This window comes from Felis catus, chromosome D4 (genome assembly GCF_018350175.1).
Source record: "Felis catus isolate Fca126 chromosome D4, F.catus_Fca126_mat1.0, whole genome shotgun sequence".
Lineage (NCBI taxonomy): Eukaryota > Metazoa > Chordata > Mammalia > Carnivora > Felidae > Felis > Felis catus.
In genome coordinates, this window is record NC_058380.1 from 57,018,447 (window position 1) to 57,044,822 (window position 26,376).

General features: G+C 38.6%; 1 protein-coding gene across 8 annotated transcripts in view; it reads left to right on the forward strand.

Annotated features, from left to right (window-relative positions):
- Positions 1-26,376, forward strand: part of UNC13B (unc-13 homolog B) — a 253,420-nt gene that overhangs the window by 150,421 nt on the left and 76,623 nt on the right. For 7 of the 8 annotated variants that reach the window (XM_045042889.1, XM_019816150.2, XM_019816151.2 and 4 more), the window contains 3 exons: positions 2,008-2,242; positions 18,108-18,422; positions 20,464-20,554. In XM_045042889.1, coding sequence (XP_044898824.1) covers positions 2,008-2,242; positions 18,108-18,422; positions 20,464-20,554 — 641 coding nt within the window. Of the gene's footprint in view, positions 1-2,007; positions 2,243-7,611; positions 14,874-18,107; positions 18,423-20,463; positions 20,555-26,376 lie in introns of those variants that run through there. The other variant, XM_045042885.1, reaches the window with a different exon arrangement.

Sequence of the window (26,376 nt, forward strand, 5' to 3'; positions counted from 1 at the left end):
TTATTTCTTCAGTATAGAAATGTCAGCCTTTAGGAAAGTTTTAGAGTATTCTTCCTGTTAGCCTAACAAAATAAAAAAGTAGAGCATTATTTAGGAGTAATAGATCAGATTCAGTGAAAAACTAAGTAGTTTCTAACTCTGTATCATGGGCTCCTAATTCTGGCCTCATAATCAGTAAGATTGTCTATCACTGCTCCCTCTTTGGTTCTCTGTGTTGATACTTTTCCTGCTGGAGTTTAAGTAGGCTTTTTGGCTTTGTCTGCTTTTTTGCCCCTGTCCTCCCATCTGTATGCATGAAAAATCCATCTGTACGTTCAGAAAGCATGAAGTCTGAAAGACATACTGGTTTTTGTCCCTTGATCCTTTCTCTCTAGTGTTCAGAACAACAAATGTATCAAGATCTGAAACCAATACCCCTAAAAGTCTCTTTTTTCTAATGTGTGATCAGAATGCTTTCTGAGCAGAATGCTTTGTATCCCCTATGGTTTGACTAGTACCCTTCCTGGCCATTTTTGAAGTTAGCCTCTTTTTCATGTTGATTTTTTTCTCCTGAGGTAATGATTACTCTCCTTTTCTTATGCTCATATGTTGCCTTAAATTCAAAAGGGAAAATGCTCATGAGATCTATCCCTACTCTGAGCTGTACCCACAAATGTTGTCTGGAATCCAGTGTTCAAATTTTCTTCATTGGTTGTAAAACCCACATGTTTTAGCTCTCTTGTCTCTTTTAGTGGAATTACTATCTACCATGTAGTCCTAGTGTGCAAGCCAAGGTGTCATTTCCCTGTCACCTTCTATTTGTCCCCTGGTTTTATCACTTCACTCTGGATTTTTTTTTCCAGTTCCTTAACTCTTTTCCATTTCCACTGCATGGATGCAGGTTTTTATCTCCTACATGAGCGATTGTGAAAGCCCAATCTTATGGTCTTCAGAAGGTTTTCACTGCCCACATAACTACCAAGATTTTTTTTTTTTTTAATTACTAATATGAGGAGTCCATCTCCATTTTAGGATGATAAATAATTCCTTTTCCTCACTGTGCCAAATAGGAAATTGGCAAGACAGGACATATGGGATCATGCTTGGAGCAGGATTTGTAACTGTGGTCATTTTAGCTAACATCAAGAATAAAAAACCTAGCTTGTCAGGTGCTGGCCTGAAAAGCAGAAATAATTTTATGAAATTATAGACACTGTTGTTAGATAAACTTGGCTGCATTGTCAGCAAGATTCCATTGCCAGTGCTTATGTTTTCCTCTTTAGCCCAGGCTTCAGATGGAAATTCTGAGCCCCAGGATGTAGGTACTTGATAGGAGTTGTTAGAAAAACCTGTTGTTGCAGCAAGACAGTGAGACTGTTCTGGAGTGCCTGGCTGACTCAGTCAGTAAAGCATGTGACTCTTGATTGTGGGGTCATGAGTTCAAGCCCCACAATGGGTGTAGAGCTTACTTAAAAAAAATGTAAAAGTTGGCATAGTACTTAAAAAAAAAAAAACAACTGCTGCTATTCTTAGTCAAGCTTTTGGTTTGACTGCTGAACCTTGGCTTTGACTTTCCTCATTACCTGACCAGCTTCTGAAGTTGGACCTGCTTATTGGGTTTAGCCATCTGTTTTTAAAGTCTGAAAGCAGCAAGCCAACTTCAAATGAGAATTTCTCTTCTGCCCATTTTTATAACAGTAAAATACTAGAATCTATGACATTTAGAAACAGATTTTTACTAGAGTTATGGTAGCTAGAGAGTCAGAATTCCAGAGAATTCTGCACTGGGAAAATGCAACTTGGAACTCTTCTTGAGAATGAGCACTAAAATGAAAACAAGTGTCTTGTCTCATAAGGAAAGAAACTTGTGAGTATTAATTGAAACAGTTTTCCATATGGCATTGAAGTCACTTGGCTCGTGTGTTCTTGTCCTCAAGGTCCAGGCTTGTGGCTACTTAGGATGGAAGCAGAAGAAAATTCTGAAGAACTAAATAAAGCTGGAATGCTTTGACTGTGCTTCTTTCACAGCTTTTGAAGATCCTGATAGTGCTGTTGATGACCGAGATAGTGACTATCGCAGTGAGACCAGCAATAGCATCCCACCTCCTTACCATACGACTTCCCAGCCCAATGCTTCTGTGCACCAGTTTCCTGTGCCTGTGCGATTGCCACAGCAGCTGCTACTTCAGGGCAGTTCCCGGGATTCTTGCAATGACTCTATGCAAAGTTATGATCTTGATTATCCAGAGCGGAGGGCCCTCAGGTGGGTATTAGAAACAAAGCACTTTCTTTTCCTCATGTGTAGTTTCCAAGATACAACTGACAATATTTTGATGCTTTAACTTGAGGTGGTAGTGCAAATGTAGCAATCTGAAAGGCCAAGCTCCAGCCGTTCTGTATAGATTATCGGTCTTTTTTTTTCTCTTTTATACATCCCCATTTAGACATTTCTGTTATAAATATTTCTCTTTATGATCAGTGATTCTCACCTGGTGGGAGCATGCTCACTTAGGGTGGATGATTGAAAACCAGCCCATGCCTGTGCCCAGCCCAGTGATTCTGATACACTTTTCACCAAGATTAAAAAAAGAAAATCACAGATGTTAAATGTTTGGATAATCCTTCCTACCTAAATATTTCCCTGGGAACTTTAGATGATCTCTTCATAGCAGATTCAGTACTTTTGCTGGAACTTTAGAAAAATTTTAAATACACAAAACATGGTTAAAAAATGTTAAGGTACAATAACACATATAATGAAGAATCTCCCACTTGCACCTGTCCTTCTCTACCCAATCCCCTTCCTGTCTTCTAGTTCTCACATCACCCTTGTTTGTTTCTTATGCACCCTTCCATAGACTATTATCTATGGAATAGATATACGTATATGCTCCCCCTCCTTCCCCCAACTTAAAAAAAATGCTAACAACATTTGGACAAATACAGTCAACATCCATATTCGTGTTATCTAGATTCATCAATTGTGTTAACATTATGCTACATTTACTTTTTCATTCTCTCTAATGTATATTCATATGTGCATGCCTTTTTTTTTCTGAACTATTTGAAATTAATTGCAGATACCATGTTACTTTACCAGGAAGTACTTGAGCATGGACTCAAGAAAGGACTTTCTCTTACATAGCCTCAATATAATGATCACATTTAAGAAATGTAATAATACAATGATACTATTTAATATATGGACCATATTTAAATTTCTCTAGTCCCAATTATCTTCTGTATATTTCCTTTTTTCCATTTTCCATATTTCTATTTTTGATCTAGGATCCAATCAAAGATCATGGTACATTACATTTGATTTCCTATTTCTGTAGTCTATTATAATCTAACATTTTTTGAAGAGTCCAGGCCAGTTGTTTTGAGAATATGCTCTTAATTCGGTTTGGCTGATTGTTTCTTCATGTTTAGAATCAGGTTAAACATTTTTGGCAAAAACATTACAATAGATGCTCAGCAGACACATGATTTTACTTTGCCTTTTTATTGGTTATGTTTAGTTTGACCTCTGAGTTAAGAAATCTGGTATATGCCAGATTTTCCAGTGTAAAGTTACCCTTTGTAATTAGAGTATCTGGAATGGTACCCTAGATTGTGTCCTTATTCTGTTTCCCCAACAACATTTTACCCATTAATTGTAGTATCCATTGATGATCCTTGCCTGAATTAATTATTGGTTGGAGGTTAATATTTTATTTTTATTTTTTATTTTTTTTAATACGGAATTTATTGTCAAATTGGTTTCCGTACAACACCCAGTGCTCCTTCCAACAGGTGCCCTCCTCAGTGCCCATCACCCACCCTCACCTCCCTCCCACTCCCCAGCAACCCTGTTTATTCTCAGTTTTTAAGAGTCTCTTATGGTTTGGCTCCCTAACTTTTTTTTTTCCCCCTTCCCCTCCGCCATGTTCTTCTGGTAAGTTTCTCAGGATCCACATAAGAGTGAAAACATATGGTATCTGTCTTTCTCTGTATGACTTATTTCACTTAGCATAACACTCTCCAGTTCCATCCACGTTGCTACAAAAGGTCATATTTCATTCTTTCTCATTGTCAAGTAGTATTCCATTGTATATATTTTAAAAACCATTCCAGTTTAGCTCATAATTTTGGTTGCTAAAATTCACCATCCCATAACATAATATCATTTCTTTTTGCTTATCTTGCCAAACTGGTGAATATTAATCCCAAGCCTCAGATGGTTGCCTACCTGCGATACAACATCCTGTCTCAGTTTACTATCATCTGTGGGAATATTTTAAATGAAACTTTTTCACCTATCAAACATCACATAGAATTTTTACTCTTTATAATCTGATTTTAAAAAGAAATAGGCCAGGAATTCTACTGTAGTTGGTCTCTACTCCTTGCTGGTTTATTAGTGAACATTTGCATATTTTATATATTTGATTTTAGTTGTTTATATTGTCCTACTTTAAGAAAAAAATAATAGCAAAAATCCATGACTTTTGACCTTCTTTCCCTCTATATTTCCAAGTTTTAGATGTGTAGGCCAGCAATAATAATGGTGCATCAACCTAAATGACTACATTTTATTTAATTATTACCCTATTATTATTTTGATTGTTTCCTAGGCTACTGCTATAATAATGTTTAGAAGAGTATTAGTAATATACTTTAAATTGCAAATTTTTTCCTAAAATGTTTTTAACTTAATCCCATATAAATTTGGTTTTATTGTATCAGTATAAGAAATGAGTTTAAAGAATAAATATTTTTTCCTCTCCAGCAGAGAAAAATTAACATGATTTTTAAGTAAGCTTTTATCATAGACATTTTTAACTTAAATTTTTGAAATGATTCATCCTTTAAAAAGTTTGAAGAAATTTTATCACCAGCATTGATTTTTAAACTTCTCTCTTACTGTAAATACTAAGTTCTTGGAGATGGTCTGAGTCCTTACGTTACACAGTTTTTTAGTAAGAACATTTAAAATCCTGAGGGAACAAATGTTCTCAGTGCCTGCCAGTAAATTAGAAGTGTAAGAATAAATAGCTTCATTCACTATAGCAATGGCTATCTATTGATTTAAGTTGAAGTATAAAGCCTTCTAGGCTGGAGTTAGTTTAGTTTGAGTTTTTGTGGATACTGGAGAATAATGAAACTCCATGTAAAAAAAAAAAATATGTTAGATTGGATTTCCTGTCTCAACCAAGTGGGCTTTTTTGAAAAATATTTTTAAGTAATCTCTGTACCCAGTGTGGGGTTTGAACTCACAGTAATGAGATCAAGAGTTGCACCTTCCACCTACTGAGCCAGCCAGGTACCCCAGTCAAATGGGCTTTCACCTAATGAATCCAGAGTAACTGGAAACTTACATAAATTATGTAAAAGCCCATAATTTGAGATTTGAAAATAGAGTTGGACTTTGTTAGATATATAGCCAAAGTATCTCTAGTGTTCAGAGGGATCAAAAGCAAAAGAATATCTCTTGAAGTTTATTATTAATACCTCTTCAGTTTCTCCCTTGAAGATTTTTAGTGACTATGAGACCACTATGATCTTCTTTCTGATTCCTAAATAAATACAATTGGATGTTAGGTCTATAAAAGAACATACTGGGCTCACAGGCTTCTAGTCTGCAGGTCCTCTATATACCCCCACTTGAGTACACAGGAAGTGGGCAATTTCTAATCTAACTGAAAGAAAGGTCAAGTGTCTTATGTATTTATTGACTTAAGTTGGAATATAGCTTCTAGTGTTATAATCAATATAGGGAAAGGTCGTCATTTCACTGTGATCCTCGATGCATATAGTTTTAAATTTCATAAATTGTAATGCTTTAAATAATATGCTCTTGTTGGTCCTGTAACAAGGTTTGCCTTTTGACAATCAAAGATTATTTTTATTATGTGGATAGTTTTTCTTTTTAAAAGAAATATGTTTGATCATATTCTTGACTATACTGCCTCAAATAATAACTTAGAGTAAGTTAACAGCTTGACATCTTTTCAGACCCAAATTCATCAACAAATTTAGGTTTCTTGAAATCCCTTGATATATTTTCATCGAATAGTTAGTTCTAAACTTGGGCATTGTAAATACAGTCTAAATATTGAGGAAACATGTTCATTTTGTTTGTCTCTATCTTTCTTAGAAAATAAAAGGATCCTAAAAAGCTCATGGTAGCAAGTGAAGTACAGTATTTTAAAGTTATTATTATAGCAGTTCTTTTTCTGATGTGGAAAAAGCTATTTGACTAAATTGCTTTAATACTGATTTAAGAACATGTAAATTTCTTTATCATACGTTTTTAGTCTGAATGGTTTTTGTCAAACTATTTTATTTTAGTTTTCTCATTGAATGTGCACTGAATTTTATGATTTGTTTCTTCCTTTTCCCTGTTTCGTCTTTTTTCTTTGTCTTACTCTTCCTCCAATTTTATCCCTTTATATCAGACAAGACTTGCAGGCTAAGAATGACAAAATTAGGATTATTTCAGCTTTCTCTGATGTTGACTATGAAGAGCAAGAAGGTACATGTGAGGAGATAGAGGGGGAAATACCACAAGAGTTTCTAGAAAACAGTAACATAAAGGAAGCAAAAGTAAAAGAAATTAGAACTCTTTCAAAAACTGATAAATCTTACAGCCGTCAAGAACAACAGAAGTACAAGAATTGGGAAAAGATACCATCACAGGGCCAAGAAACTGAATTCTCTACTGCCTTTAATTTTGACCTTAAGTATGAAACATCTGTGTTCTCCAGTTATCCTCAGAAATATGATACAGTAGATAGGAGAAGAAAAAATAAACCTTTATACCGTGATTTTGAACACAGTCAAAGAACACAGTACAATGAAAGATCAGAAACTAAGACTGACTTCAAAAGTACATATCCTGACACTGAAAACTGTAACATTTGCCACACTGAAAAGAAGAAACAAAATTACCCAATTTTGCACCCTTATAAAAACGGCTTTGTGGTCAAGAGTGGCATCTGGACCACCAAGTTGGAAAATCATGATTACGATCTTTCTGGTGGTTACAAGAACTGTGAAAAATCATCTGGCTTAAACCAGCATGTCACTAATTTCACTCCATTAGATATTCTTGAAGATTCTACTAGTAGTACTTCTGAGGAACTTCTGAGCTCTCCTCTCACTGATAAGCCAGAAGGTTTACTGTCACCAATAAGTCATCCATCCAATATCCATCATAGTGGAGGCTTTCCTGAAGAATACAATGTAACAAATCCAGCATTCCCATTACAAAAGATGAACTGTGATGCAAACACACTTGGAGATCTGTCTGGGTGCCCCATGGAAGAGATGACCCCTCCCTCTCTTGAGGAACCCAAGGAGGACTATGTTGATACAATGGATGAGCTTCAGTGTTTGGTAGAAACTGTGTCAGAATATTTAGCAGAGAAAGAAGAGGAGATTAATGGATTTGGTTCCCTTTCACGAACTGAAAAATCACTTAAACACAATAGTACTGGTAATAATGCAGAACAGAAAATGCTTGGAGATCAAATACCACCTTTAACCATTGTCAAGAATGACAAGGACAAGGCTGTCTCTTTCCCTGAGCTGAATGGAGTGAAATGTGCTGTTGGTTCTTTGTTCAGTTCACTTACAGAAAAGGTAGGTTCGGGAACAAAGCATCTAACAACCTCTGTGGAAAAGCTGGTTTATTTAGTTCCAGAGAAAACAGAAACTCTTGATCAGATAGAGACGACTAATTCAGGATCTAAACCCAGAGCCAAGTCTGTATTGGGGAAGGATCTTTCCATGCGATCTCCATTATCCTCTCACACAGTTGATAATAAAGATTTTGGCAGAAATGACAAAACTTCTGAAAATGAGCACACAGGTGGTAAAACTGGAAATTTAAGCCTTCAGGATGCAACAGAGACTACTGGAAGGGACTCCACTCCACAGAGTCAGAGTTCAGTTATAAAGTCTGTTTTCAGCATGTTAAATCCATTAAAGATCTTTTCCGAAAAGGATGAAACCAAAAAAGATGACCAGAACAAGCCAACAAGAAAGGAAAGCTTTGTTGGGTGTGGTTCAGAGTCAAATCAAAGGAAAGACACCCTTGGCAATGACAATAAAATCATCACTTTAGATAGGCATGATGGAGAAACTACAAGCTCATCCCAAATGCCCACAAGTGAAGATTTGTTGTCTTCCCAAGTGACCAATGAACCTTCAAGCTTAGGTGGTTCTGCAAATAAAAAAGATGATATTGAGAGTCTCTTGGAAAGAAAACCCTGTACAGATTTGTCTCTGGTGCCACATCAACCAAAAATATGTGCCCAAAACACTGTAGGACATCCTTGTATAGCTGGCACTACAACTGCAAATAGAGAGTCTTCTTCAAAGACAGTAGAGGGGGAGAAAGTTACTGGTGATGATGATTTTCTTGAGCCACTCAGAAAATCCTTTAGCCAGTTTTTGCTCACTTCACCTGAGACCTGTTCAAAGGAAACTTTGTCAGAATCTATGAAAATTCACCAGTTGGAGGAAGATGGATGGGAAAGGGGCCATAAGAAAAATGGACATCCCTTTTCCTTTAATAGAAAACTACATATTCCATTTTTCAGAGTTCTTAGTCATTCTGAGAAACAGCAAGATTTAAGAGAGAAAGGAAGCATTTTTCCTCTTTTTAAATTTCCTTTCACTGATGGTCGTACCACTGTCAATGACCAGAGTTTTCCTGACTCAGCAGTAACTGTTGATGAAGAGATCCAAAGAAACTGCCATGAAAATGCCAAACTTAATTTAATAAAATCTAGTTCAGTTCCAAATATTCATAATAATTTAGGGAAACCTGATGATACAGAAACATTTAATAAAAATGACCAAATAAATTGTCCTGAAGATACCACACTTAATAGAATAAAGTCTAATTCTGTTCCAATTATTAATAACGATCTTGGGAAATTTGGGAATATAGAGAAATTGAATTCAGGTGATCACACAGCAGCAGAGAACTGTCAGATAGATACTTTAGCCATCCCTGAAGTTGTGTCCAAAGAATATATTCCTTCAGATTCTTCAGAAGAAAGTAAGACTCTTACACAAGTGACATCTTTAACAGTATCAGACTCATTAACATTTACTTCTACCATTTCAAAATCCACCTTGGTTAATGAAATTAATGAAGACAGACTTGTAGATAAAGCCTCTAAGAAAAGAATCCAAGGAGGCCTCCTTTCTGGCCTATTTAACAGGTTTTCTTCTCTTGAAAACTTGTCTAATCAACAAGAATTAAATTTGAAAAGTGGTGACTCTCATCATAATAATAATACTCCAGGATTACTCTCTGGAATATTTAACTTGATACACAATAACAATGTGACTGATTGTAAACCAGATGAGGCAAAGTCCATGTCTTTAGGCAATATAAAAAGTTTGAATGGAAATAAACATTTATCTGTGGATGAGATCCCTGTTACTTCATGTGTGACTTCTGAGAATCAGAGGAACCATGTTGAAAAAGAAGAAACATCTGGCTTAATAAAAAACTTTATATCTTTACCTAAAGAAAACATACCATTATCTGATGCTTGGGTTGATAATGATCATTGCTCTCCTATGTGGAAAAACCAGCTAAGTGAAAAGAATTGCCCCTCTTCTGAGGACAGGATACTTGACTTTGCTCCGAGCACTCAGCAGGGCCTCATAGAGAAATCTTTGGCTGAGAGGCTGACACCACACCACGTTCTTAAGGAGAAAATACATGAAAATTCAAACAAGTTAAACCCACATACATTAAATACTAACATTCTTAATAAATCAAACCACTATCAGGCTTTTGAAGAGATGAATAATCCTCTCTGTTCTGAATGGGACTCTGATATAAAAGATTTCTCTAAAAATTCCAGAAAACTTCAGCCAGTTTATTATATGCTAAATCAAAATACATTCCCATCAGCTGATGTTTTCTTGTGGCCTGACTCAGAAAGCTCAGCAATAAATTTTTGCCAAAAGGATCAAACTGCAAATATCTTGGAGTGGAAAACAAATCCAAACAGTGTCATTTGGCGTGACTTACCATATGAATCATTGGACCAGTTAGCATTTAATGAAGATAACTTATTAAGAAGTGATATGTGGGCAGCTCACTCATTATATGGAAATTCATATCTTCCAATTAGTGAGACTACGAATTCACTAGAAGAATTGCCCATTGACTTAAGTTGTTCTTCAGGTTATGAGAAGACTACATATTCTGTAGTTGATCAAGAATCATTAAAAATGGATGAAAACTTTGTTTTTTCAAGTGTCAGTTATGACTACCAGGAATGGTGGTCATGTCTTGAAAATGGAGTGTGGTGGCCATCAGAGAATGGAGATTATGGATATTATATGTTTCATGATGGTCAGTATATGTATTATCTCCTCACTGATTCTACTGGGCAGTATGCCTATTTATTTATACCTGATTGTTCTTATCAAGAATATTTGAATTGTGATTTACAAACAAATGATCTATCAAGTATTATGTTGGATGACAGCATTATATCAGCCTGTAGTTTTAAAGTACATGACAAGGAAGATGAATTATCCTGGTATGTTGAAGAGGAACCAATTGATGACCCTCTTGATTTATCTGTAGTTTTGCCAAAAAGGGAGGGACCAGTGTATCTAAATTTAGGAACCTTTTCACAAGTACTTGAACAGTCAAGTTATGGCCAAAAGGATCAACCATTAGATTTTTCAGGCTATAATCTTCAAAAGTTTAAAGGAAATTTTAGATCTTTTGAAGAAGTGGTGTGTAGTTCTGAAGACTTTGAATATATATTGGATCTCAGAAATCAGCCCCAAACTATTGGTAATCATGACTTAAATAAAAATCCTGTTATAGAGAGAAGTAAGTATCAGCTTCTTGCTAAGGATGCATCAATTTACCCTTCCAGTTTCCATTGGATTCAGTCTTCTGAAGAAGCTACCTCTTTGGTTCATTTTGAAGATATGACTAATAGCCTACAGCAAACAGGAGAGATGTCATCACTGAAAAAAGGAACCTCATTATTTTCTGCTTTGGGTGCTTTGGTTACAAGGACTTTGAATTTTGATGAGAATGAATCCTTAGAGTCTTTGGTTTTAAAGAAAATGAATCAGGAGTCAGACTTAGCAGAGCTCACAAATGGTGGTGTTCAGTCATTAATCTTGAATAAGCAATTAGAGAATAACTCCCAAAATGAAGAAGAAGGTCTTCTCAAGAAGGATTTAGAAAGAAAAACAGTACCCAATGTTCCGCAACCAGAATTTAAAAATATGAAGCAAGAATTCCCTTTAAATAAAAGTATTCATGTGAAAAAACAAAGTTTGTTAAAATCTGTTGTCCAGGTAAGCCAAATAACTCCTCAGGCTGAAGCAGATATAGAAAATGAGGAAATCATTACAGTTGACTCTGTTTCCATTCCTCTTACATCACAATTCAGTAAGGATGAACCCAAGAACTGTGAGCTTCTCCATGACCAGTCTTCCAAAGAGTCTGAGAGAACATTATTTAAAAGTGCATTGAAACTCTTTGGCCGGGGAGAAGACCCTTCAGTAAGTGTGGTGTCAAATGGAAAACAGGCATCTGGATTTTTGAACCTTTTTAAAACCCAGGCAAATAAAGAAGGATCACCAAATTTAGAAAAGAATGAAGATAAAAATATACCTTCTCAGCAAAAGAATGAATCTTCTGGTGTTTCAAATTTTTTTGGTACCCTTGGGGACTTATTTAAAACCAATGTATCTTCTATACAGACAACTGAAAATATGTCTGTTTCCTCGATGGTTAATAAGGATGAAGTCAAATCAAGTCCTAATCCTGCACAGCTAAATAGCCAGGATGTTGGGAACTTTTCTGCTATGCCAGTTGCCTCTAAAAGGAAGGTTCGAGTTAGGAGTCTGAACAAGCAGATTACTATTGATGATAGTGGGCTAAAAGAACCATCAACTATAGATATGCAGAGTAATAATTTGACTGGAAAAGAGGTATCTTCCAGAGACCACCTAATCCAGCAATCACCAAATCCATCGTTCTCAAATTGTCTCAAAGAGTCTTCCAGAGATTCTTCAGTAGAAACTAACGTTGTGTCTACAGTGACAGAAGTTTCAGGAGGTAGTAAACTGTCTATTGATATTCTGAGCAGAAGAAATTCAAATGAACAGGATCATTCTTCTGACCAAGACTGGAGTTTTTCAACTGCCACAACATCTCCATCTCAACCAGAGTTGCCAACCAGAAAGAGTATATTTTCTTTCCTGACTGGATCTGAAAAACCTGAGAACAGAGCCTCTGCTGCTCTACCAAGAACCAAATCTCAAGCAGAAAGGCTATTCACACTTCCTTCCTTTTTTTCCACTACTAACTCAAGCAGCAAGAAGGATGCCGCTCATAATAGCCCTTTTAGTTTCTTCAGCTTGTCGTTTTTGGACGAAAAGCAGCAGACTCCTGGGGAAAAACATAGCCTTTCAACAGTTGCTCCAGTGACTTCTCAGCCCTGTAAGAAGCCAAGTGTTTTTGTAGACATGAGTGGCACAATGACTAGAGAAGGTTCCAGTGGCAATAGAGATCGCATAATCCAGGAGGTAGCTCATGAACAGCAAATAGTTCCTTGTGTTTCTATTAGCAACACTACTGAGGTTACTTGCCTTACAGATGAGCTCAATGTAGAGGACTATCAGGGAAAACTAGATTCTAGTAATGGACCAGGGACATCTTTAGCAAATTTCCAGATGAATAAGTTGCAAGACGATGTTCCTCATTCACCAGGATTTCAGGTACAAACTGAAACTCTGCTCATTGGTCCAGAGACCCTTGGGGTAGCTCCCTATGAAGAAGAGCCTTTCATACAGGAAGTCTTCCCTTGTGACAACCTGGCCAAGTCTTTTTCACATGATAACCATTTGACTAAAAAGCTCAACAATTTAGACAGTTGTACTAACTACCACCACGATGAAAGATTTACGAGTGACCCTTTGACCTTGCCATTAGAAAAGGCTCCTGATGACACCTTAACACAGATCCTGGAGGCAACCTCGCCCTCTGTGGAGCAAGGGTATACAGGGCACCTCCAGAGCCTAGAGACCGATAAAGAGGAAGACAAATCAATGTTGGGCTCTTCAGTAGAAATGTTTTCAGGGTTTGTGACAAAAGTGAAATCTTTCTCTGAGTGCTTAATTGAACCTCCCAAAACTTTCTCTGGACTTTTCTCCTCTCCTAAACCTCCAACAAAAAACTCCTTTTTCTCTCTTTCTTCTCGTGCATCATCTCAGTCCCTCAAAGGTGAGTTACTTGGAATTTTTAAAAGTCCCAAATCAGAGACTCACAAACAAGAATCGCCGATCCCAGCTACTGCATGGCCTCAAAATGGTAGTTGCAGAGATACTGTAGGATTAGTACCTCCAGGAAATTTATGGGGAGAAACTTCCTCTCCAGCACTCAATTCAGAATCTACTCTCAGTGAGTGTAGAATGACTGTGGTTAGTGCAAAGTCAGACTCAGAGATCCTGATAGATGATACTAAATTAACAGCTAAAATGGAAAACAATAATATTCCTGACAATATTCTAGAATCCCAAGATTCTGAAACAATTAGGGCTGCACCTTCTGTTTCAGAGGATGATACTGGACAAGGAGTATTGTCTCTGAGTGATGAAGGAGACATGGGGTTGTTGCAGGGCACAGACACAGAGACATCGTTGGAAGCAGAGCACATTTCATTGCCATCACAGTTGGATCCAGATCCTACCTGTGTGGCCAAAGAGATTCCTCCTCCATTTCAGCCACCTAGTCCTCTTGAGCCAGAGCCAGCTATGCAATCTACCTCCACAAACCAAGACTTCTTGGAGCTACAGGCAGCCAATTCAGTAGAAACCAATACTCCACTATTTAGTGAGGCAAATGTTGGCCAGAGTGCCACACCAGAAACCCCAGGATACCTTTCTCAACCACTCCTGGAGGAACCTGTGCTTTGTGCCAGAAAAAACTGTGAGATACTTGATACCCACAAAGATCTACCTGCAGTCCCCCAAGAAACAGAGCAGCCAAGACCTCTTTTTGAGATCCCAAATATGACCAATTGGCCAAAACTCCATTTCCCATCCTCTGCCACTGACTGTGGGAAACCACTGAGGTCTTTCTTTTCTCCACCTTCCTCCTCTGGCAGTAGAGCAGCAGAGCCTGGTTTAATGGGCAGTTTTAAGAAGTTGTCAAATCTATTTGAGGGAGGTAGTGAGGGGAAAGGGAGTACACTGGCAGGTGATCTAAAACTAAGGTTTGGAAAGAAGCTGGATCTTTCATTCACGTGGCCAAAAGAGAACAAAGCAGGCCCTGAACAAATCCCTGCAGAATCCTCTTCTCCAGTTTTGGTTATCAGCGGCGATCAGGATCTTAACTCTAGTGAGGCTGACAAAACTTTAGAGGCTTCTCAAATAGCTGGAGCTAGTGCTGAGCCAGCTACTCAGCCCTCTGGGACCTCTGAGCAGCTGGAGACCAAGCCAAGTATATGTACTCAAGAGCTTTCAGGGCCTGGAGAAATGGAAAACCAGCAGGGAATTTCAGCATCTGGAGAACACTGGGGTTCCAAAAGCAACCTCTCGACCTCCACCTGTCCTTCAGGGAGTCATAAGGAAGAACACTGCACTGTCACTGAGCTGCTTCACCAGCCAAAAACACAAGAGGAGGTGATGCCTGCTAGCTCTGAGTTTCTTTCAGATGTGCAGCAGCCAGTCACTTTGCATGGCATCAAGGAACCAGAGACCGACAAAGGGCCTGTTCTCACTGAGCTACTTCACCAGCTAGAAAGACAAGAAGAGGAGGTGGTGCCTGCTAGCGCTGAGGCTCTTTCAGATGTGCAGCAGCCAGTCACTCTGCATGACATCAAGGAACCAAAGACCAACACAAGGCCTGTTCTCAACTAAAGCATCATAAATGATTTTAAAGAATTGACCATTTATGATGCAGTGACTTAGTGGTAGATTAATGGTAGCCTGCTTTTTATTTTTCCTGTGTCTTTCCTAGCACCTGAGTTTTATGTTAACTAGGGGTTAAGTAACAAATAATGTGTGGGTCTCCTCATTCTTTCCCATCTCTCTAGTGCCAAATGTAATTCATTTATTGGAAGAAGGAACTTAGTTCTAAAAGAAAGGCTTTGCCCTGGTATTTACTCATTCTGGTTTGCTCTGCCTGGTGTAAAGTGGCATAGAGAATGGAGGGTAGGAAGAGGCAGCAAGTAGTCATGTGGCATATATTAATTATAGCCACATAACAGGCTAGGATGCTTCCTTGGGACTTCAGCACTTATTAACTAGGAAGCGACCTACTTTGCTTTGCTTTTTCAAGTCTTCTAAGATACTTTCTCCAGTGGCAAGGAGGTTATTAAGTAACATGCAAAATGCAGAGGTTGAGATAATTTATATATTCTATATCCTATTCCACATAGATCCTGCATAGCTTCTTCCAGTCTTTGCCTTTTTGTACCCTTGAGGCTGGTGCCTGGTAAGTGCTTTGAATAAAGTGTCACAGGAGTTCAGGGCTATCATTTGCTGTAGTTCTTTATTCTGGAGCATTGTGCAGGGTCCACATGGAAAAGGTACTATTTCCCCTAAGAGGAAGCACCATATACAGTGCAATTTAGGAATATTGCCATGACCTCCCACACAAAACTGTCCAAAGGGGCTGGTCTTAGAGGTTGCGTGTGTGTGTGTGTGTGTGTGTGTGTACACATTTGTTAGGGACTATTCAGAACAGTGACGTGGTGCCTGTCCTGCTGCCATGGGATGAAGCATCAGTAATTAGTCTGAAAATACCAGGTAATTGGGAGGAACCATAGGGAAAATATCACTAGAAAACAATAATGATTTATCTTCATTTGGCCAAAGGTAAAATAAGCCCTTTAGTTAAAAGTTTGACTCTGTGGCAAGGAAATTCTTTGTCCTTTTGTATGGAAACTTTCCAGCAGGATACCAGAAGTGAAAGGAAGGCCCCTGACTTGGGATACAAGTATCCAAATGGGCTGGGATAGATCTGGTAGATCATCACCTAGAACCTCTTTTTTTTTTTTTAAGTTTATTTATTTTGAGAGAGAGTGTGAGCAGGGGAAGGGCGGAGAGAGAGAGGGTGAGAGAGAATCCCAAGCAGGCTCTGTGCTGTCAGCACGAACCACACGATCATGACCTGAGCCGAAAACGATAGTTGGATCTTAATTGACTGAGCCACCCAGGTGCCCCTCGAACCTCTATTTTGAATAGGACTGACTCCCTTAAATTCAGTATATGCCTCACAGGAGTAATTTGCAGATACTGCTCTTCTTTCTAATCATGAATCACTGCCACTTTCTCTGCCCTAGGTACTGTCTCTTTCTGGGTATGGGAATTGAGATGATTGAGAACAGGTTGGGCTGGCCTTTCTTCAGGTATAAAAATGCATTAATATGGCCCTGACCCAGATCCTAGAGTTGGACTTTGTCTACTTTATCCAAAACTGAGTCATGTCCTGAGAGCAACTCAGTTACAGATGGGCGAGTTCATCTTTGGGACATTCCCTGTTACATACCACTGTAACATTTCTGTTGATGAGACCATTCCCCTGAAGAGTTTTTTTTGGTCATAGACTTCATCTCCTAGTGGCTTCCATTACCTCATCAAGTAGATAGCTCAGAGATAATTGAAGGAACATCTCCAATCTCCTTTGGTCATCCTAAGGAACAGACATTCACATTTACAATTGTAGAGGAAGACAAGGGGACATCAATTTAATAAATAATAGGAAAGGGAAGTAGAGTTCATCCATTTTACTTTATGGAAATGAGAAGACTTTAATCAAGGCCACTGGACAAGTTTCTTTAGAAGTCTGAGTAAAGGGGCACCTGGGTGGCTCATTGGTAAGCATCCAACTTCGGCTCAGGTCATGATCCCACGGTCCGTGGGTTTGAACCCTGCATCAGGCTCTGTGCTTACAGCTCAGAACCTGGAGCCTGCTTCAGATTCTGTGTCTCCCTCTCTCTCTGCCTCTGCCCTTGCATTCTGTCTCTCTGTCTCTCTCTCAAAAATATATAAACACTTAAAAAAAAAAAAGTCTGCATAAAGAATTTTAGGCATAAACAACAGACTATTTTAATAATCCTTTTTAAAAAAATGTTTTTTAATGTTTATTTTTGAGAGAGAGTGTGCATGCACGTGTGCTCTCACACAAGTGGGGGAAGGGCAGAGAGAGAGGGAGACACAGAATCCGAAGCAGGTTCCAGGCTCTGAGCTGTCAGCATAGAGAGCCTGATGCAGGGCTCGAATCCACCAACCGTGAGATCGTGACTTGAGCTGAAGTCAGACGATTAACTGACTGAGCCACCCAGGCTCCCCTAATCCTTTTGTTTGTTTGTTTGTTTTTAATGTTTTATTTATTTTTGGGAGAGAGACAGAGCACAAGCCGGGGAGGGGCAGAGAGAGAGGGAGACACAGAATCCGAAGCAGGCTCCAGGCTCTGAGTTGTCAGCACCCCCACATGGGGCCGGAACTCAGGAACCACGAGATCATGACCTGAGCCCAAGTCTGACGCTTAACCAACTGAGCCACCCTGGTGCCAGACTATTTTAATAATTCTTTTTTTAATGTTTTTTTTTTTTTTAATGTTTATTTTTTTTTTTGAGAGAGAGACAGAGACAGAGTATGAGCAAGGGAAGGTCAGAGAGAAAGGGAGACAGAATCCGGAACAGGTTCCAGGCTCCGAGCTGTCACAGCTGTCAGCACAGAGCCCGATGCAGGGCTCGAACTCACAAACCGTGAGATCGTGACCTGAGCCGTAATTGGATGCTCAACTGACTGAGCCACCCAGGCGCCCCAGTATTTTAATAATTCTTAATCCTACTTACAAAAATCACATGAAGATAAAGTATGCTTCAAAGTCAAATAAATGTAGGTTAAGGTTAAGTGCTATTGGAGAACCCAGCACATTGTATTGTTTTTCTTGTTGTGCTTCTGCAGACTAGAAACTAGTTCTTCTAGATTGTGAAGTTTGGACCTGTCTTCCCAGGAACCTCTTGTTTGTGATTCTTGCCATCTTTATTTCTGGATTTATCAGTTACTTTTGTCCTGGTCTCTAGTTTGCATGTAACTACTCATCTGTCTTCCTTTCATTCTCACAGCCCCACCAGCAGTAGTAAGTATGGCTCCTCCTGTAATGTGAGTCAAGGAAGTTCTCAGTTGAGTGAACTAGACCAATGCCATGAACAAGATGATGACCGTCGGGAGAGGGACTCGATTCATTCATGCCACAGCTCTGGCAGCATCTCCAGAGATGGCCAAGTGGGCTTTGGAGAACAAGAGAAAGCCTTGGAGGTGACAGGTGAAGAGGAGAAGGGGACAGCATGTGAACCCAAGGAGAGGAAAGAAGATACCACAATCCATCCTCCCCCAGATCTGGTGCTACACGAAGACCGTGTCCTAGGCCCCCAGGAGAGGTAGGTGATGACTGCCTTGAGGAGTTCATGTGGTTTCCTCAGTACCTGCCTGTGGTAGTGTTAGATATAAATGCTTTTCGTTTGTTTCCCTATAGCTGGGTATGGTAGTGATCAGGATACTGAGGGTTAGCTCCATACGCTTCTTTTGACTGTTGGTATAACTCCCTAGGTATTTTGAGGATCTCTGAAGATCCCTCGGGTTCTTTGTAGTTACCTGCAGTGTACCACTCCTTTTTGAATCTGCAATTATTGGCCCACTAGTTGACCTATATATGGTAGTCTCTGATCTGGAAGTGATCCAACCCCTGCAGCTTAGTTCATTCAGAGGAGCTACTTTGGATGAAATAGGCTCCCCAGCCTATTAATATTTAAACTTCTTATGTGAACATTGTTTTGTTTTGTTTCCTGGCTGAGAAAACCAGGACAGAGTTAAGAAAGAATTGGTCTAAAAGTCAGATGTAACTCTCGCTTCTGCCTCCCCAGGGTCTAGCAGTATATCTGGAATTAATTGGTACCCATAAGAAGAAAAATTTTAAACCTGTCTTTTTTTTTTTTTTTTTTTTTTTTAGAGACAGCAGGAGGGAGGGGGAACAAGAGAGAATCTTAAGCAGGTTTCATGCTCAGTGTGGAACCCGATGTGGGGCTTAAGCACATAACCCTGGGATTATGACCTGAGTCAAAATCAAGAGTTGGACACTCAACTGACTAAGCCACCCAGGTGCCCCTTTAACAGTCTTGTAATAAAGTTTAGTACAGTGTTCGAATGTTACTGTTATTGAATTAAATCAGTAGAGTTGCTGATAGATTGGGGCAGAGCACGGTTTTTCAGTCTTGGCACTGTTGACATTTGGGCCCAGATAACTTTATGGGAAGCTATCATAGGCACTTTAGAATATATAGTGGCATCCGCACACTGCATACCAGCAGTAAACTTCAGTTGTGACAACCAAAAATGTCTTCAGATGTCAGATTTCCTGTTGGGTACAGACCTGTCCCGGTTGAAAAGCACTGGAGTAGAGTGATAACAGCTAGGTGTGACTTAGATTCTCAAATTTCAGGTCTTAAAAATAAAGCGTCTCACCAGAAGTTCAGAGCAGTGAGTGCCGTTTATGTGGTAGAAGTTTGAAGAATGGTTGATGTGTGTATTCTACCCCTGAAGATACAAACTTACTTTCTCTTCTTACTTTTTCTTGATTTTTAGTCCTCTCTCAGGGCTTGTCCAATAAACAAGACATCCAGGAGGTTTGGTTCACAACCCACTGAAAGATTGCTCTTTGTAAACCTTAGGTTTGTCAGATACCATTGTCTGGGTAGAGGTCACGTCAGAGCAGCAGAAGTGCCCAACCTTTCAAAATTCTTAGTGGAGCAGGAAGGGTTCACAGGAACAAAATTCTGCCCTAAAGATGGATGCTATGTAGAACCCCCAAGGGAGACTAGTGGTCTTGAGAGGTAAGACACGAGGATTAGTCCCCATGTCTCTGCATAGTTTCAGGGCCCTTGTCATTGCTTTTACTAGAATCCTGAAACCTGACTGTCCCAATGAGCTGGCTCATTGGGTGAGTGAAAAAAGGGGAAAGAAGAGAGGGAATGGATAAAAAGCTGAGGGCCACCTGGATGGCTCAGTTGGTTAAGCATCTAACTCTTGATTTTGGTTCAGGTCATGATCTGACAGTTTGTGGGATCGAGCCCCACACATCAGGCTCTGCGCTAACAGCATGAGCCTGCGTGGGATTCTCTCTCCCTCCCTCTCTCTCTGGTCCCCACGCCCTGCTCCCTCATGTGCATATGAGTGCACATGCTCTCTCTCTCAAAATAAATAAATAAAACTTGGTTTTTAAAAAAAGCTAAAAGTTGTCATTTTAGAGAGGATTTTTTTTTCACATTGGCTATTTAGGACTATGCTGTTTAGTGGCCCAAATCACTAACAAGTATACGCATGAATACAAAACATTTTACTTCAGATATTTGGCAGTTTTCCCTTGAGCACTATCACCCTGTGGCCTGGGCTATTTTTAAGGAACATTCTTTTCTTTGTTACAAGCTTTCCTGAGGAGAAGGCTTCTTCACCGTTTACCCAAGCCAGAGCGCACTGGATCCGAGCAGTTACCAAGGTTCGACTCCAGTTGCAGGAGGTAGGAAATCTGTTTTTCTACTACTAGTTGGGACAGTTTTTTCTTTGAAATTGGGAGACATATGGTGCTGAAGAAGCAGTCAGTGATTAGTCATCTTTTTATAGTGTGCTTTTGGGAATGCATGACAAGTAAGCTAGAGCCTTAAGAGATGGGAGGTGGCTGTTGGCTCCCTTCTATGCTGATTAATGGAAATCAAATAGACTTAGTGGGTTGAGAGCCTGAAGGCTAAGTTAAATGCTATTTTCAGTACCATTGTCATTCTAAGGCCATTTTATTTTGAGTTTAGGACATGGAACCTTATAAGGCCTCTTAGGGTCAGTTGTTGTCTCCCTTGGCCATCCAGTTCAAGGTCACTGGCTGACCTATTATAGAGGGCCTTTTTAATGTATACAGAAAGGATGTTTTTAAATGATGACAAGTGGCTGTCAGTAGTGTAATGCCTGGCAGATATTTAAAATGCAAGCATGCTCATATAAATATTAAAAAATAATTTATTTTGAAATATTTTCTAACTTAGGGAAAAGTTGCCAAAATAGCAGTATAAAAAAACTCATCTTTCTTACCAAGAATCCCCAGTTGTTGACATTTTATCGCAATTGCTTTATCACCCCCCATCCATTATGATTAATCTTTTTCTGAACCATTTGAGAAAACGGAGAGATGATTGTTACTCCTGAATAGTCCTTTTTGCATTTCCCAAAAAACAAGACTACTCTCCTATATAACCATAATGTAACCATCCACATCAGGAAATTAACAATGCAACACTATCATCAAAACCCCATGCAAATTTTGCCATCTGTCCCAACAATGTCTCTTTTCTTTCCTGGTCTAGGATATAATCCAGGCTGACATGTTAGTAGTCATATCTCTTTAGGCTCCTTTAATCAGGACTGGTTCCTCAGTTTTATCTTCAACAGACGGTTCAGGCATTTTATTTTGTAGTGTGTTCTTCATTTGGTGTCCATCCAGTGTTTCCTCATGTTCAGACTCAGGCCATGCTTTCTTGGCAGGAATTACACAAAAATGATGCTAGGCTCTATTTAATGAGTTGTATCAAGAAGTACATGTGTCACCCTGTCATGTCCTTGTAGTATTAACCTCAATCAACTAGAAATTTTTTATTGGCCAGGTTTCTAACCTGTCAAGTCATCAGGTCAGTTTTGTTATTGATAAGTGTTTTATGTAGTCTGAGACCCATATATTATTCTTCATCACATCTCTACCTCTGACCTAAGCATCTGTTGGTAATACCTATCTGAATCTACCACCACTAATGGTGGCTGCCAAATGGTTAGCTTTCTATTTCCATTATACTTTCTATGTTCGTTAGCTGGCATTCTATAAGGAGGAGATTTCTTTTTCTCCCGTCAATTTATTTATATCAATATAAACTCATGGATTCCTGATTTATCACATGAGTTATAATCCATTACTGTCATTTATTTTGTCGCTCAAATTGTTCTAGCACTGCTAATTTGACCCTTCAGGGAGAAGATAATGTTTTAATAATGACTGAAAAGGTAGCTGCTTTGGAAAAAAGCATTTTGAATACAGATGTATGAAAATGCTTTCTTTTGTGTGTACGTTCTTCCATTTCTTTTTTTCTTTCTTGCTTGCTTACTTGCTTCTTCTTCATCTTCAGCAGCAGCAGCAGCAGAAACAATGAGTGTTACCCATAAAAACCTGTAACTGCATGTTCTAAAATCTTGGAAAGAAACTATTAACATATTTAAAAATCTTTCTAATTAAAAACTTCAGTGAGGTTTGAACTTATTTGTTAAAAATATTTCTATTTGATAAGACATAAGAACTTGATTAGCCAAATTCCAACAAAATCTTTGACTAATTGCTACATAGGTACCAATTGCACATCTTCCATTTGACTGTATTATCTGTATCTTTTTGACAACTTTGAAAACCAAATACTGAAATAATTGAATGTGGAACCAGACTTACGAATAATTCTATAACAAAATGTTAAACCAAGATTTAAAAAATAATGAGACAGATTGTATCACATTGCTTTCACTAAAAATATTACTATTGCTAGTATTTTTAGTGACAGCAAGAAATATTTTTATCATTAATCCTAAATGTCTATTTCTTTTATGCTTTTTATATTTTTATAATGTAATGATTGTATTAATATATGTTTATAAGTTTTAAATGAATAAGTAATATATATATTGAGAGAGATGCTAAAAATGATTTCTGTGGATAAGGTTGCCTAATCATAAACACTTGGAGTCTTATTGATCTAGACTGACATGAGGTAAACATTTAAAGTGAACAGTTTTTAAGATTGCAAGCTGGTGCGGCCACTCTGGAAAACAGTATGGAGGTTCCTCAAAAAATTAAAAATAGAACTACCCTACGACCCAGCAATTGCACTACTAGGCATTTATCCATGGGATACAGGTGTGCTGATTCGAAGGGACACATGCACCCCATGTTTATAGCAGCACTATCAACAATAGCCAAAGTATGGAAAGAGCCCGAATGTCCATCAATGGATGAATGGATAAAGAAGAAGTGGTATACACACACACACACACACCCACACACACACCCACCCACACACACACACACCCACACCCACACACACACACACACACACACACACTCACACATATACAGTGGAGTATTACTCGACAATCAAAAAGAATGACATCTTGCCATTGGCAACTACGTGGATGGAACTGGAGGTATTATGCTAAGTGAAATTAGAGAAAGACAAAAATCATATGAGTTCACTCATATGAGGACCTTAAGAGACAAAACAGATGAACATAAGGGAAGGGAAACAAAAATAATATAAAAACAGGGAGGGGACAAAACAGAAGAGACTCGTACATATGGAAAACAAACAGAGGGTTACGGGAGGGGTTGTGGGAGGGGGGATGGGCTAAATGGGTAAGGGGCATTAAGGAATCTACTCCTGAAATCATTGTTTCACTATCTGCTAACTACTTCGGATGTAAATTTACAAAAAAATAAAATTCAGTCAGGTGTCAGTTTTGAGGGTTAAGCTTCCAGACTCTGTTGTACATACCTTGCATACTTTTTCTAGATTGGCATTTACCATGATGTAATTGAGTTATTTATTTACCGTTTGATCTAACTTTTCTGTGTACTTGTAAGTTCTTTGATTTCTGGAGCTGTTTTTTACTGCTAGTGTTCTAGAGCCCAGTTATAGAACCTGGCAGAGTGTTTAGCCAACTTTTTATAGATGCTTACCTAGCCAGAAAAGCCCATCAGCATTTTCGCAGAAGTCTCTATGTGCCTCTTTATCTCTCTTAATTTTATTTTTAATTTTTTCCAAGGCCTAGTAACTTAGCAACTATAAAATATTAGCTATTAGCATTAGCTATGTTTTCTTATATAATTTGTATAGTATATACATTAAATTAAAAATACTGAATTTGGACCATAGTATGTGTGCATTTAAAAATTTTCTCACTTAGATTGTTTTGTGAGCATTAAATATGTTTTGAAAACATGATTTAAGGTTTAGATTAATATTCCATTAGGTTGATGTTCCATAACAACTTGTGTTTCTTTATAATTATAAATAATGCTATGATGAGCATCATTTTGTGTGAATCGGTTTTTGATTTTTTTTCTTTAACTTAGCTTTCTCAAAGTAGATTCAAATAAATTACTGAGTTAAAGAGTATATATACTTTGTAAAGGCTTCTGATTAACTTCTATGTGTGTTTTCAGAAAACTTTTTCCAATTTGTATTTTCAGTATTTGAAGGTGCCCCACCAACACTGAGTATTATCATTTTTGAAAATGTTTGCCAATTCAGCAGAAGAATGGTATCCCCTTGTTTTAATTTACATTTCTTTGATAGTGATTTGAGTATTTCCCATAAGTTTTATAGGACATTCATTCTTCTTCAGCCAATAACCGCATTCAATAGACTTTGAGGAACTACCATAACCTAGTTATCCTTATGCCATTCCTATAAGCAGATTCAGGGAAGATATTCTGTAGGTCATCTCTGTATCTGGGGTGGCTGAGTGCCTGGCCATATGTACTTAATAAGTGTTTGATGACATTGCAGTAATGTTAGTAGTGTGGGTGGAATGGATATGATTTTGTACCTTATTTGGCTTAGCTGCAGAAAAATCTGGGGGAGGAGGTGAGACTTTTAGCTCTAGAAACCGAGACTGTGGTGGCAGCAGGTGGGTGGGTGTTCCAGGTGGAAGGGACAGTGAAGGAGAAGACATAGAGGTAGGCCGTGAGGAAGCCTTGACAGAAGCTCTTAGGTTGCTAAAGAAAGCTGGAGAAGGAGAGACTTATTTAGTAAGCTGAGATGGAACTGAACAAATAGAATAGAAGGCCTGTGTTTAAATGGAGCGATCTCAGGAGATTCAAGATTGTAGCTGGTCAACCTGAGAGGTGGATCAGCATTTTCTCAGGGAAGAGCTTTAAGACAGAATGAATTCACTGTCTCCCACAAAGTTCTGTTCTGTTCTTGTGACTCTCTCCCTAGCAGAGACTTCCTTCTCAGGCAATTGTTGAAGGCCTGAAAAAGGTATTCCTCTGGGGAAAAATCATGCTCAAGGGGAGCACCCTTGAGGGCCCCATCTCTTAGACTTAGTTGCATCAGGAAAGCATTCTTTCTGTAATTTGAACCTGTAGGATTTTGTTCTGATCACAGCTGCCTATGTTAAACTTTTACTACTTCAATTCTTTACCCTCATGAAGACCACCAGTTACACCCGTCTCCCTAACCATTACTACTCTAACAATTAAATGAAAGAATGTTTGGAATAATTGATAAGTATAAAAATATGCAATTATACAAAAACATAAAATTATACATGTGTCATGTGAAATTTCCCTCCTACTTCAAACTTCCAGGCCTCAAGTCCCCATCTTCTCCATTTTTTTGTTACCTGTGTCTTGTGAATCAGTCCACAGATAATCTGTGCATTTACAAGCATGTGTGTGTACACATGCATGCATGTGTATATCACATCATACTTTACCTTTTTATTTTTATTATTTTTTTAAGTTTATTATTTGAGAGAGGGAGAGAGCACAAGTGGGGGAAGCGCAGAGAAGAGAGAGCTAACAGCGCAGACCCTGACTCGGATTGATCACATGAACCGTGAGATCATGACTTGAGCCGAAATCAAGAGTCCAACGCTTAACCAACCCAGGTGCTCCTAAAGCACTCTCTCCCCAACGTGGGACACGAACTTGTGATCCTGAGATCAAGAGTCTCATGCCCTACCGACTGAGCCTGCCAGGCATCCCACTAAAGCCTTTATGAAGGAGGTTCTGCCCTTTTCATGCCCCATTACTGGGTCAGGAGTGAGGCTTAGTTTTCTCTGGCTCTTGTTGCCACTTCCAGGCCATTACTAGATCTTCACATAACCTATTCTCACAGTCACCTTCCTTGTTGGAATTAGGTCCCAACTGTTCACTAATTCCTCATTCAGTGAAAACTTTATTACCTACTTTATAGTTCTCCTTTTGATCTCAACTACTGCCATCATCATCATCACCACCGCCACACTTACTGGATACTACTATTACTATAAGTATTTTACATGCATCATCCAAATGAATCCCTTACAATACTTTTACAAACCAGTCTTATGTTATTTGGCCCATTTTATAGATTAAGAAACTGAGGTTTTAGAAAGATAGAAACTTGTTCAGGGTCACTTAGCTGATAAGAGGACTGCATTCAAATCTAGATCTACTTAACTCTAGAGCCTAGCTTTTTTAACACTTTTTCCACCATATTACCACCATAATCTTAGAACTCTGTTTTCCAGAGCATGGAAAACTCTCTTCCA